Genomic DNA, 13006 nt, shown 5'->3' on the forward strand with positions numbered 1-13006 from the left:
CCTGCGGAGCACCGACAACAAAACAGCAGAAAGCAGAGAGCAGAATGGAAAAAGTGAATAAGAGCAAGAGGAGAAGGGAGGTGGCGGGGAATACAAGAAGATGAATGCTCCTGCGCCAGTCGCAAGGCTGGTTCTTGTTACGTGTCAAGAATCTGGCGTCCTCCAGATGTGTGTCATGTTTATATTGGGCAAATCCCCCAGAGAGATTTAATTCGCCGGCCCTGCTCTCTGGTGAACAGCTAGCAGAGATGGAGAGAGAGAAGGGGAGAAGGAGAGCGAACAAGAATGAGAGAGAGCAAGAGGGAGAGAGAGCAAGAGAGAGAGAGAGAGCAAGAGAGAGCGAGAGAGAGCGAGAGAGAGCAAGAGAGAGCGAGAGAGAGCAAGAGAGAGAGAGCAAGAGAGAGTGAGAGCGAGAGAGAGCGAGAGAGCGAGCGAGAGATAATTACGGAAAGTTGGCAGCCAGCAGAGGAGCAAGCTGTGGCAGGACACAACGGAAAGAATAAGATTAAACACAGAAAAATGCAGGGTAATAAAGTTTAAGACAAGAAAGATGAGTAATGATCATGCTCCTCAGCCTCTAAAAGGTGAACTTCCTCTCCTAATGTTTTGGCTAGTTTGTCCAGGAGTGCAGACTGGTTGTAAACAAGGATAACTTGTAAGGGAGGGGTGATCTCCAGATCATAAGAAAGGTGTACTTTGGGGCTCTTGTTTCAGGGCAATTATTATTTTTGTTCATTCATTTTGTTTATATCTTTTATTTTTAAAACGTAAGACATGCAAATATTATAATCCATACATATATTCGGGGGATTTTCTCACTGACTTCGATAGTCTACTGGGAGAGTTTTAAGGCCAACTGTTCGCTGTCCTCGTTCTGTCCCTCTCCCACACTTCCTGTGCGGACCAGCGCCATGGAAATCACGCTAATTAACTATCCTTGAACTGTAAATCTCAAAATAACATTCACGATAGCAATCCAAAACCATGGATATCGAGCCAACATAAAGCCCCATATAACATGAAGGATTTCTTGTTATTTGCAAGAATGCTAATAAGTATGTCAACTTCTTGTTGCTCCCCATCTGAAAATTAAATATTGTAATCAAACTCGAGGGAACATTACTCTCAAACTACACTGTGTTTGAACTTAATATGCCCCCAACTTTGACATAATCCCCATTTTATTACATTTGAGGTTATGTACAGTTTCAAAAGTGAAAAAATAGGACTATTTTAAGAGAGAACGTGCAACTGGTATCAATACATTACATTTACATTTAAGTCATTTAGCAGACGCTCTTATCCAGAGCGACTTACAAATTAAATGCTTGTCATACTGTACTCAAAAACATTTTTTCCTAGATGGATTGTAAGGAAAGAGTGCCAATTTGCCATGTAAGGCTCCGACTTAACCCATACAGCCATTTCCACTCATCCTCCCAAACATCACTTGGAAAAATGTATTTATCAAGGAAGATCATGTAATAGTATTGGGACACTGTGTCTGCTAGTTTATGAACTTACAATACGGTTGGCAACTGATCTAGACTTCAGATGCAGGTATATAAATATATCTATTGCTGACTGCAGATATGCACTGCTTCATGGATTATCCAAGAGTCCAGGCTTAGGTCGAAATGGTATGGAGACGAGGTTGTGTAACAATGACTGATTTTAGATTTAGTCTTTGGCTCCCTCTGGCGGATGTACTAAATGCTAGCACACAGTCTGTACTGTTCCTAGGGACTGTACTGTTGTTATTCATTCAGTCAATGTACTATACATAGCCTATCTATTTTGGAACTACATTTTCTTATATAACTTTGCCCTGTGCTTCTCCAATCTTGTACTTCCTATAGCCTATCGTGCACTGCTGCTGAATGTATCAGAGATCAGGGGCATACATCAATATATAATAAGCAACAAAATAATCACACAAAAAATCTATTACAAATTACATGACCTTATTTGTTTCCTCGAGTTCCCAGTTGTCTTGAACACACTGAAGTTGGAAGTCTGAAATTTCAGAGTTCCCAGTTGTATTGAACGCATTTCTACCACTGTATGGCATCACTACACGCGCTACTTGAGTCGCTAGGTTCTCTACACGCCCACATTCCTGATACGCCAAGCACAAATATGGACAGATCGAACAGCCAATGGAAAGGTAAAAGCGAAATGCCCACCAATACTGGCCTTAGTGAGGAGAATGAGAGAGCAGGGTTGTCAACCAGTTACATATGGTCTAATTCAATATGTACATTCCAAAATGATGAAAAATACGGACATTTAATTGATTACAAATGACATGACCCTCCCCTGAGCATAAATAATAATAATAATAATAATAATAATACTAAACCCTGGCTGAAATTGAAAAAGCATGACCATCCCCCAATTTCCTCCAGGTAACAATTACATACATTTCAACCACTCCCTAAAAATAAAGGCTCAAGTCAGTGAGCCACCCAGTAAAATACTACTTGAGTAAAATATTCAAAGTATCTGTTTTAAAATGTACTTAAGTATCAAAAGTATAAATTACATCCTATACATCAAATTCTTTACATTAAGCAAACAAGACCGGCCAATTAAAAAAAAAAATCTACAGACAGCCAGGGGCACACTCCAATATTCAGACATAATTTACAAAGCTATTAGTTGCGTTTAGTGAGTCCGCCAGATCAGAGGCAGTAGTGACGACCATGCGTTCTCTTTGATAAGTGTGAATTGTACCATTTTGATGTCCTGCCTGAGCATTCGAAGTGTAAGAAGTACTTTTGGGTGTCAGGGAAAATGGGAGTAAAAAGTGCACATTATCTTTATGAATATAGTAAAAGTCAAAGCTGTCAAAAATATATATACACTTGAGTAAAGGACAGATACACACCCCCCGACAACAAAAATTACTCACTTATTTTTACTTAGTTACTTTACACCACTACCTGCCAAGCAAGGAGGGAGATTTAGTTTAGTACCACACTAATGCCTTGCTGCTCCCACTGTCTAGCCTAGTGTTCCACATTATTTAAGTGGGGTACAGACATTTTTTAACACAATGTGCCTTATTGCAAACCCCACAGTATCCGTCCAACCCCCATTTATCCCCAGCAAACAGCCTAGCTATTAGCAACTGTAATAAACTCAACATGGGCATCTTTTCAGGCAAGTAAACAGGAGTTAATTGATCTAAATTACAATCCTACAATTACTGCTAAATCGATCCTCTAGTGTAGTCTTCTTCTCCACTCCCTCATGTTGGCACTGATCATTAGCTGACATTCTAGAAGATGCTGTGTCTGGCTGATCCACGTGTCTAGAAGTTTGTTGTTCTTCTTTGTAGGCTCGCACGTCCTTTCAAATAAGTGTAGCCGAGCCTGTGAAAGTAAAACAACTCGAGTGCACGGCCTTCACGTTGGAAAGGTAGTTTGATACACTTGAATGACTTGCTTTAGTTATTTAGCAAGAGTAATGGCACAGAGATTTTGCTAACGCTCTTTATCTCAACCACTGAGGTGTGATCACAAGTTTATCGAAAACTACAGAGGACATTCAAGGATATTCAACAACAGTGTCATACGAAAACTACATACGCTAGGGGGTGCACAGCCCCATAGCATGACGGGGGCTTGAAGTTATGCAACGTGCAGTTCATTGCTCTTTAGAAAAACAAAAATAAGATGCATTAAATAATTAAATATGACTCCGGCTGAGAGTTTTTCTATATACGATAATCCAAATCTAGCTAGAAATGTTATTAATAGAAAAAGCTAAACTTTTGAAAATTAAACAAACAGTTCATGTCATTCAGAGGGTTTCTGTTGATTTAAAACAACCGTAAAAGTAACAAAATGCATTTCATACAAATTGGTGACATGTTTTGTTGTTGTCACCATTAACATGGACGACACAATTATTTTTAAATAACCTTTTCAACAATGTCCCATGGGCTTGTTCAGTTGAGATAGTTTCAAACAGAAATGCAGTATATGGCCTACACAATTCCCTATTCAGTGTCAGTTCTTGCACAAAAGCATTTTCCATTGGACCTATAAAAAAAACAACTCTGACTTCCAGGTCTTCAAAGCATTGGTCACAACCTTACTTCTGTTTGGACTTCACAGCTGCTTTCAGTTTGGTGTAGAGATATCCACAATTCTTAAAAAAGGAAGAAGGAAAGTGGATAAATGAGCACATGGTCAGTGTTTCTTGAGCAACAATTTCAGACCCTGACACTAATGCATAATTAATATTGCATAATCTCACAATAAAAAAACATGCTTAATATCCCCGTTGGGAAAATGCACTTTTTTTGGATCCAGTGACAGGGTTTGTTGACAAATGGGCAGTCTATGTATACCAAGGTGAACTGTGAATGTCTACCAACCTCGATGGCATAGTAGACTATCGCCAGGTAAGCAGCTATACAGCCCCCAAGGAAGAGGTCAAAGGCTGCTGGCTTAATCCTGGTGATAAAACATGTAGGGAACGATATCCAGTTAACAATGACCAAACATAATGAAAACATGGAAACAACCTCACAAACCCAGACGATGAAATGCATTGTTTACTTAAATGTGTATAGACTATTCGTATAATAAAAATATGACAAATATAATTAAATGTGCATACACTATTCGTATAATAAAAATATGACAAATATAATTAAATGTGCATACACTATTCGTATAATAAAAATATGACAAATATAATTAAATGTGCATACACTATTCGTATAATAAAAATATGACAAATATAATTAAATGTGCATACACTATTCGTATAATAAAAATATGACAAATATAATTAAATGTGCATACACTATTCATATAATAAAAATATGACAAATATAAGGTTAGTCGTTGGATTGGCAAGTGTGGGTGTTTGGATACTGTTTTCCTCATTGGACTAGCACCTAAAATGTGATTGTTTTACACATTTAGTCCTCATACCTATACATCATCATTGGTTGCTCCATTTGGTCAAAAAAGGTCAGTTCAGGATCCCTGAAAGAGAAACAAAACATTACCAATTCACTCTTAACAATCACGATTTCAAGGAACGAAAGGTAGGAAGACGTGATCTTTATGGCTGTGTGCATGCGCACGCGCGTGCATCTGTCTGTCATGTACCTCTTGTCTTGGCGGAAGGTGTGTCTGTGGACCTGGTGCAGATAGTACCTCAGCTCATGTTCCAGAGTGTTCACCAGTATGGTGTGTTTGGGATCCTTATCCAGCTGTGTTGCCCGTGGGATGGACGTCAGGAAGGACATCAGGCTAGACATGCGACTGTCCTGAAACTCCTATACCAGAGATTGAGATGGACAATTGAGGATGCATACGGTACAAGTTTAGGTTAGAGGTACAGTGCCTTTTGAAAGTACTCATACCCCTTGACTCATTTCAGATGTTGTTGTGTTACAGCCTCAATTCAAAATGGATGAAATGTATGTATTTTTTCTCACCCATCTACACACAATATCCCATAACGACAAAGGGGAAAAATGTATTGACATTTCAATAAATATTTAATTTACACAAGTATTCACACCCTTTTGCTATGACACTCCACATTGAGTGCAGGTTCAACCAATTTACTGTTTCCATCGATCATCCTTGAGATGTCACTACAACCTCATTGGAGTCCACCTGTGGCCAATTCAATTGTTTGGACATGATTTGGAAAGAAAATATACCAAAATATACCATGAAGTTCAAAGAACTGTCTGTAGATCTCAGAGATAGAATTGTGATGAAGCATATACTGTGTGTATATATATGAGGAAGGGAATAAAACTATTTCTAGCATGTTGAAAGTTTCCAAGAGCAAAGTGGTTTCCATAATTGGGAAATTAAAAAAAATATAGAACTACCCAGACTCTGCCAAGAGCTCGCTGTCCGACCAAACTGAGCAAGAACGACCTTAGTAAAAGGCACGTAAAAGACTGAGATCATAAGGCAAAAAGATTCTCTGGTCTGATGAAACAAATGTTACTCTTTGACCTGAATGCAAAGCGATATGTCTGGAGAAAACCAGGCACAGCTCATCACCAGGTCTAACACCATCCTTACTGTGGTGGCAGGATCACGCTATGGGGATGCTTTTCAGCAGCAGGGACTGCGAGACCGGTAAGAAGAGCGAACAATGAATGGAGCCAAATACAGGCAGATCCTTGATGAGAACCGTGCAAAAACGGCCTTAGACTGGGGTAAATATTTACGTTCCAACAGGACAATTTTCCCGAGCATACCTCCAAAGAAATGCTGGAATCCCATTGACAATATGTGTAAAGAAAGACTTGAAGATGGTGGTTCACTACTGAGAGAAAAATGCCTGAGTCCAGATGTGTAAAGCTGATACAGACACATACCCAAGATGACTCAAAGCTGTAATCACTGCCAAAGGTACTTCTACAAAGTATTGACTCGGGGGGATTAAAATATTTAATCCATTTTGAATTCTGGTTGTAACATAACGTGTGGAATAAGACAAGGGGTATGACTACTTTATGAAGGACCTCCAAGACGGAATTGTTTCACACAAAAAAGTGGCAATTAAGTGTTTCCTTAAGAATGTTAGATTTGTATCGGTTTGTATCTGTTATCTGTTATACAATTTTAAAAACATTGCAATACACTCATTACATAATTCACAACACTCTAAGTGTGTGCCCTCAGGCCCATACTCCACTACCACATATCTACAAAACAAAATCCATGTGTACGTGTGTGTTTAGTGCGTATGTTATTGTGTGTGTATGCATATGCATGTGCCTATGTTTGTGTTACTTCACAGATCCCGGTGTTCCATTAGGTGTATTTTTACCTGCTTTTTAAATCTGATTCTACTGCTTGCATCAGTTACCTGATGTGGAATAGAGTTCCATGTATTCATGGCTCTATGTAGTACTGGGCGCCTCCCATAGTTTGTTCTGGACTTGGGGACTGTGAAGAGACCTCTGGTGGCACATTTTGTGGGGTATGCATGGGTATCCAAGCTGTGTGCTAGGAGCTTCAGCTTGTCAACACCTCTTTTGAAAACAAGTAATGATGATGTCAATCTCTCTTCTACTTTGAGCCATGAGAGATGGACATGCACATCATTAATGTTAGCTCTCCGGGTACTTTTAAGGGCCAGCCATGCAATTTTCCCAAGTCCCTCTTTGTGACACCTGACCACACTACTGAACAATAGTCCAGGTGCAACAAAACCAGGGCCTGTAGGACCTGCCTTGTTGATAGTGTTGTTAAGAATGCAGAGTAGCGCTTTAGTATGGACATCTTAGCTACTGTTGTAATCAATATGTTTTGACCATGACAGTTTACAATCCAGGGAAACTCCAAGCAGTTTAGTCACCTCAACTTGCAAAATTTCCACATTATTCATTATGAGATATAGTTGAGGTTTAGGGTTAAGTGAATGGTTTGTTCCAAATGCAATGCTTTAAGTTTAGGAAATATTTAGGATTAACATATTCCTTGCAAAGCATTCCGAAACTAACTGCAGCTCTTTGTTAAGTGTTGCAGTCATTTCAGTCACTGTAGTAGCTTAAGTGTAAAATGTTGAGTCATCCGCATACATAGACACACTGGCCTTACACAAAGACAGTGGCATGTCGTTAGTAAAGAATGGAAAAAGCAAGGGGCCTAAACAGCTACCCTGGGGAATTCCTGCTTCACCCTGGATTATGTTTGAGATGCTTCCATTAAAGAACACCCTCTGTGTTCTGTTAGACAAGTAACTCTTTACCCACATTATAGCAGGGGGTGTAAAGCCATAACACATCAATATTTCCATAAGCAGACTATGATCGATAATGTAAAAAGCTGCACTGAAGTCTAACAAGACAGCCCCCACAATCATTTTATAAATCAGTATCTCTCATCCAATCACCAGTCATCAGATTAACGATTCCCCTTGCATTATGTTTGCACTGTGCATAGGACAGTCAACTTCTGATAAATCTGCTTGGAACTGATGCAACAGTGTACACTAAACTGGAGGACAGAATTGTTCCCTTCATGACTGTAGTTGCCTTTCCTGATTCTGGTAAAAAAAATAAAAATCTTACCATTTGGCCCTTGAAGACCTGTATGTCTTTTGGGGAACCCTATTGGAAAACAAATTGAGATGAGTTCATTTGTTTCCTCATTGATTAAAATAAAGTAAGTGTGTGTGTGTGTGTGTGTGTGTGTGTGTGTGTGTGGTGTGGTGTGGTGTGTGTGTGGTGTGGTGTGTGGTGTGTGGTGTGTGGTGTGTGTGTGTGTGGTGTGTGTGTGTGTGTGTGTGTGTGTGTGTGTGTGTGTGTGTGTGTGTGTACATCTTTTATACCTTGTCAGAGAGATTATACATAAACCGAGCTAGCGATTCTGCAATAACGATGGCATTGCGCTTCATCTTCCTCAAGTCCACATGCAACCTGTTGGGAGGGTAACAGTCTCATTTTGGACCTTTTCTAGACTCTGTAATAATACCAATATGTCTAAGAGTCTAGATACTAGACTGGGAAAATCTTGTAGAATATGCATTTAATATACTGTTGTCATTCCACCCTAAAATAAAACAGAGTAGTGCCACTCACACAGTGTCCAGGATGGAGCCTCTGAGTTCAGATTTGGGGTCCTCCAGGTGAGACAGCGTGAAGCCTGGTATCCTGCGCATGGCATAGCGCTCGTGCTCCCAGGAAACAGTGGACTCCCCCAAGTTGATCTTCTTGTGGACCATCCCAAACCTCACCCAAGGGAACCGGGAAGAAACTACCTACATGGAAGGTGGTGGGATGCATGTACGTTTAGTTCATACAAGTGACATTGGGCCATCAAGCGCCTCCACACTTCCTACAGTATCTGCTGGTGGGAGGAGTTACCTGCTCCAGATGTTGTACGAAGGCATGCTGAGGGGTGCCAGGTTTGGGGGGGCGGGACACGTGCAGGAACATGTCGTCCCCATTGGCCAGCGTGTCCAGACACAGAACAAACGCCACATTGTCATGGAGAAGGCTGGTCTCTGGAGGGAGACAGACCACAAGGATAGAATCAACTTGAGAGAGACATAAGGCAAGGCTACAATCAACCAGACTGCAGGGCTGTTGTAGCAGTGTCCTCCCAGCCATGGTTCACCCACTAAACAGCAGATGAAAACACAAGGCCTACCTCCCTACTGTAGAAGCCGGGTGTACGTGCAGTGGGTAAAGTTTTTAGGGTGTAGATGCTTTATGTTTCTGACTTGAGATGGTTGGTCATGGTCTAGTCTTCGATAGTTCTGGTCTCGACTCCATAACTGAAAGACGATCAAGTGAAATAACAACTCACCGGCATGATCCATATTCTCCTCTATAAACCTCTTGGTACCCAGGAAGTTATACTTTCCACTGCCAGTCAGGGAGAAAAGAAGATGGTATCTAGAACACAAAGAACACAAGTGTCATTTCAAATGCCCAAACATTCCCTTAAAACCTGATTGGATAAGGTACTATTACTCAAAGTGTATGATATTTGAAATGTAATAGAAATGTAATATACAGAGCATTTGGAAAGTATTCAGACCCTTTGACTTTTGCACTTTGTTATGTTACAGCCTTATTCTAAATTAGATTTTTTTTATCTTCATAAATCTACACACAATACCCCATTATGAAAAAGCAAAAACAGGTTATACATTTTTGTAAAAAAATGCTAACTGAAATATCACATTTATATAAGTATTCAGACCCTTCACTCAGTACTTAGTTGAATCACATTTGGCAGTGATTACAGCCTCGATTCTTCTTGGGTATAATGCTACAAGCTTGACACACCTGTATTTGGTGGAGTTTCTCTCATTCTTCTCTGCAGATCCTCTCAAGCTCTGTCAGGTTGGATGTGGAGCGTCGCTGCACAGCTATTTTCAGGTCTCTCCAGAGATGTTCGATCAGGTTCAAGTCCGGGCTCTGACTTTGCCACTCAAGGACATTTAGAGACTTGTTTTCCAAAAGACACTCCTGCATTGTCTTGGTTGTGTGCTTACGGTCGTTGTCCTGTTGAAAAGGTGAACCTTCGCCCCAGTTCGAGGTCCTGAGCAGGTTTTCATCAAGGATCCCTCTGTACTTTTCTCCATTCATCTTTCTCTCAAGCCTGATTAGTCTCCCTGCTGCCACCTGCTGCTGCCACCTCCATGCTTCACCGTAAGGGATGGTACCAGGTTTCCTCCAGACATGCCGCTTGACATTCAGGCCAAAGAGTTCAATCTTGGTTTCATCAGACCAGAGAATCTTGTTTCTCATGGTCTGAGAGTACTTTTAGGTGCCTTTTGGCAAACTCCAAGCCGTCTGTCATGTGCCTTTTAGTGAGGAGTGGCTTCACTCTGGCCCCCTCTACCATAAATTAGTGGAGTGCTGCAAAGATGGTTGTCTTTTTGAAGGTTCTCCCATCTCCACAGAGGAACTCTGGAGCCATGTCAGAGTGACCATCAGGTTCTTGGTCACCTCCCTGACCAAGGCCCTTCTCCCCTGCTTGCTCAGTTTGGCTGGGCAGCCAGCTCTAAGAATAGTCTTGGTGGTTCCAAACTTCTTCCATTTAAGAATGATGGAGGCCACTGTGCTCTTGGGGAACTTCAACACTGCAGAAATGTTTTGGTACTCTTCCCCAGGTCTGTGCGCGACACAATCCTGTCTAAGAGCTCGTCAAGGGGTCTGAAAACATTTTCCGAATGCACTGTATATGTGATGAATTATTTTAAGTTAATCGATGAATAGTGATAATATTTACTATATATAGTAATCATTTATGCCACTTATAGCGACTTAAAGTCATGTGTGCATACGTTTTACGTCTGTAAATAACTAAACAATAGTGTGTTTAACTCACGCAGGCTGGCTGTGGGGGTTGCTATAAAGTTTCTGGAAAAGACGGACCAGCTCAAGCAAGATGATGACTCCGCTACCGTTGGAGTCTGCTCCATATGACAGCCACTGTTTTACACACGCACCAATATTTTTGATTGAAACTCCGTATTTGTGAATACATTTTTATTTCACTAGAATACGCAGCGTGCAGTTGACTTACTGGAGTAAGGCCGTAGGAGTCGTAATGGGCCGTGATAACGATGGTGGGCGCATCCTCTCCAGCACCAGGAAGTACACCCTGAAGGCACACTGACCAATCACAATCTGTACACAAGTCTGACTTGGCTATGTTGGGACCAGAAGGCCTAATACAGTATTTCACATCCAATTATAATTCATTCCAAGGTTCATATGCCATAAGAATTAGCTGATGTCCTTGGTCATAGACAGGGTTGGAGAGAGACTCACCTCCAGAGTAATGATTGTACTGTCAGTGATGGGCTTGATGGGGTTGGTGTTGCTCACTAGAATCTGAAATACGGTGGCTGTGACCATACTACGGAACACTGACAGAGAGCAAAAGAAAGAAGTTCAAGTTGTGTTTTGAATGCTGAAACTATTACATTTATTATTATTAAAATCGATTTTCACATTGCGCTGTATCCCCCTCCTTTCTTTTCCCTCAGTCTACCTCCTTTCTTTCATCCCCTTTACTCATGCCCCTCTCCAACCTTCCTACTCTCCAGACCCTCTTCCTCCCATCCCGCCTTCTCCATTTACCTCGGACCAGTATAGAGGAGGTGCGAGAGGCTGCGGCGTGCTTGACCTCTTCGTACATATAAAGGAGCTGCTCGTCCTCCGGGGTCACGTACACAGGCATGATGGTATCCTTTAACAACGCTTCGCTCTCACTCACCATGAAGGTCTGTATGGAAGCAAAGGGTTAACATTATATTGGATTAAAGTGCCACATATCCAGAACTTGAAGGTGCAAGGTAGAGAAAACAGGCATTTGTCATAAGCCTGTAGATTGTTGTATACTCCCAAGTGATTGATATTACAATAGAATGGGCCGCCAACCCTGATAAAAGGTCTAAGATACCTGTATGATATCCTGGGGGACAGCGGACATGTTTTTGGGTAGCAGGAGGAGTACAGCGGCAGCACTCTGCCTCAGAGCCTCAAAGTATCGCTCCACGGTGAAGTCCGGCAGCTTCATGATGACACAGCGTCGTGTTAACACTGGTTCGTCTGCTGAGCGGGCCTCCGCCTGCACGATGGCACCGCGACAACCTCCACAGGTCAACACAGAGGTCACATGAAAAAAAAACACAGTTCCAAACTTCACTTTGTCTTTCCCGCCTCAATCACAGGAAATAAAATAAATAAATAATGAAAACAGTGCACAAATACCTTCTTTAGGAGTACAGCACATAAAAAGAACGCTGCTCCACGGAGCTGCACTATATATTTTGAAATGATAAAATAACATGTGTAAACCTTTCTCTGGTGCAGATACTTAGTATGTCTGGCCAAGTGACCCTACCATGTTTTTCCTGCTGAATGGCATACTGCTGCATCCTATAGGCAGTGAACTCGTAGGAGGATACAGTAGGCAGCACAGAGGCATGCAGGAGCTGAACACACAGCATGAGCAGTGCAGCCGCTCGGGGCAAAATTCTCAGCAGCATGGCTCCACGTCCTGATGAGATCCCCTTACTGTCCTGACACAGAAATCTATGGAGGAAGGTTGGCTGTTAAAACAAGCACGATACATGTGCTTATTGAAAACACGATCGCTCAAATAGTATTCCTCTTTTTCAGGAGATTCCCCAGATACGCCAATAGAAAACTCCCTTACTCCTCACCTTACCAACAGATATAGCACTATAGCCAAAGGATTTACGAAGTACCTGAGCAGCGTAGGAGAGACGCATACCATTCTCTCCATGGCCTATGCCCAGAGTTAAGTTGGGGACCAAATTATCCAGGGAGAGACACTCTGTATGTCTTTACTCACCTGTCTCCTAGGCTCTCTCCCTCTCGGTGGACGGACAGCGAGTTCTCTCCACACCTCGCAGCGTGGACATAGACTAGCCTCCTAAGGGAGAAGGCTCAAGACACCTCGTTGGTAAGCCGCTAAACCCGTGTCCACCATCTGTCTCTGGGGATAAAGTCAGGCTA

At 41.7% G+C, this 13006-nt stretch overlaps 1 protein-coding gene across 2 annotated transcripts; it reads right to left on the minus strand.

Annotated features, from left to right (window-relative positions):
• Positions 1-409: 409 nt before the first annotated feature.
• zgc:109965 (Nicalin-1-like) lies at positions 410-12960 on the minus strand. 2 transcript variants are annotated; one of them, XM_035779415.2, is made up of 17 exons: positions 12843-12960; positions 12369-12559; positions 11925-12115; positions 11603-11747; positions 11291-11388; positions 11043-11120; positions 10845-10948; positions 9312-9400; positions 8867-9006; positions 8582-8760; positions 8332-8419; positions 8072-8110; positions 5133-5302; positions 4953-5006; positions 4388-4466; positions 4106-4158; positions 410-3377 (listed from the first exon to the last, which is right to left on the minus strand). In XM_035779415.2, the coding sequence occupies exons 2-17, from the start codon at positions 12511-12513 to the stop codon at positions 3317-3319; spliced, it is 1713 nt and encodes a 570-aa protein (XP_035635308.1). In that variant the 5' UTR covers positions 12514-12559; positions 12843-12960; the 3' UTR covers positions 410-3316. The 2 variants fall into 2 exon arrangements, with proteins under 2 accessions (XP_035635308.1, XP_035635309.1); XM_035779416.2 differs by having other exon boundaries at positions 410-4158.
• Between the last annotated feature and the right edge of the window lie 46 nt (positions 12961-13006).

This window comes from Oncorhynchus keta, chromosome 10 (assembly GCF_023373465.1).
Source record: "Oncorhynchus keta strain PuntledgeMale-10-30-2019 chromosome 10, Oket_V2, whole genome shotgun sequence".
NCBI lineage: Eukaryota > Metazoa > Chordata > Actinopteri > Salmoniformes > Salmonidae > Oncorhynchus > Oncorhynchus keta.

Excerpts from the sequence above, each read along its gene's own strand:
- zgc:109965 (XM_035779415.2), bottom strand. The coding sequence starts at position 12,513 with ATGCTGCTGAGAATTTTGCCCCGAGCGGCTGCACTGCTCATGCTGTGT. Across the intron at positions 10,949-11,042 it reads ACTCCTACGGCCTTACTCCA|TGGCTGTCATATGGAGCAGA; the intron begins GTAAGTCAACTG and ends TGTGTAAAACAG. Across the intron at positions 9,401-10,844 it reads AACCCCCACAGCCAGCCTGC|ATACCATCTTCTTTTCTCCC; the intron begins GTGAGTTAAACA and ends TTTGTGTTCTAG.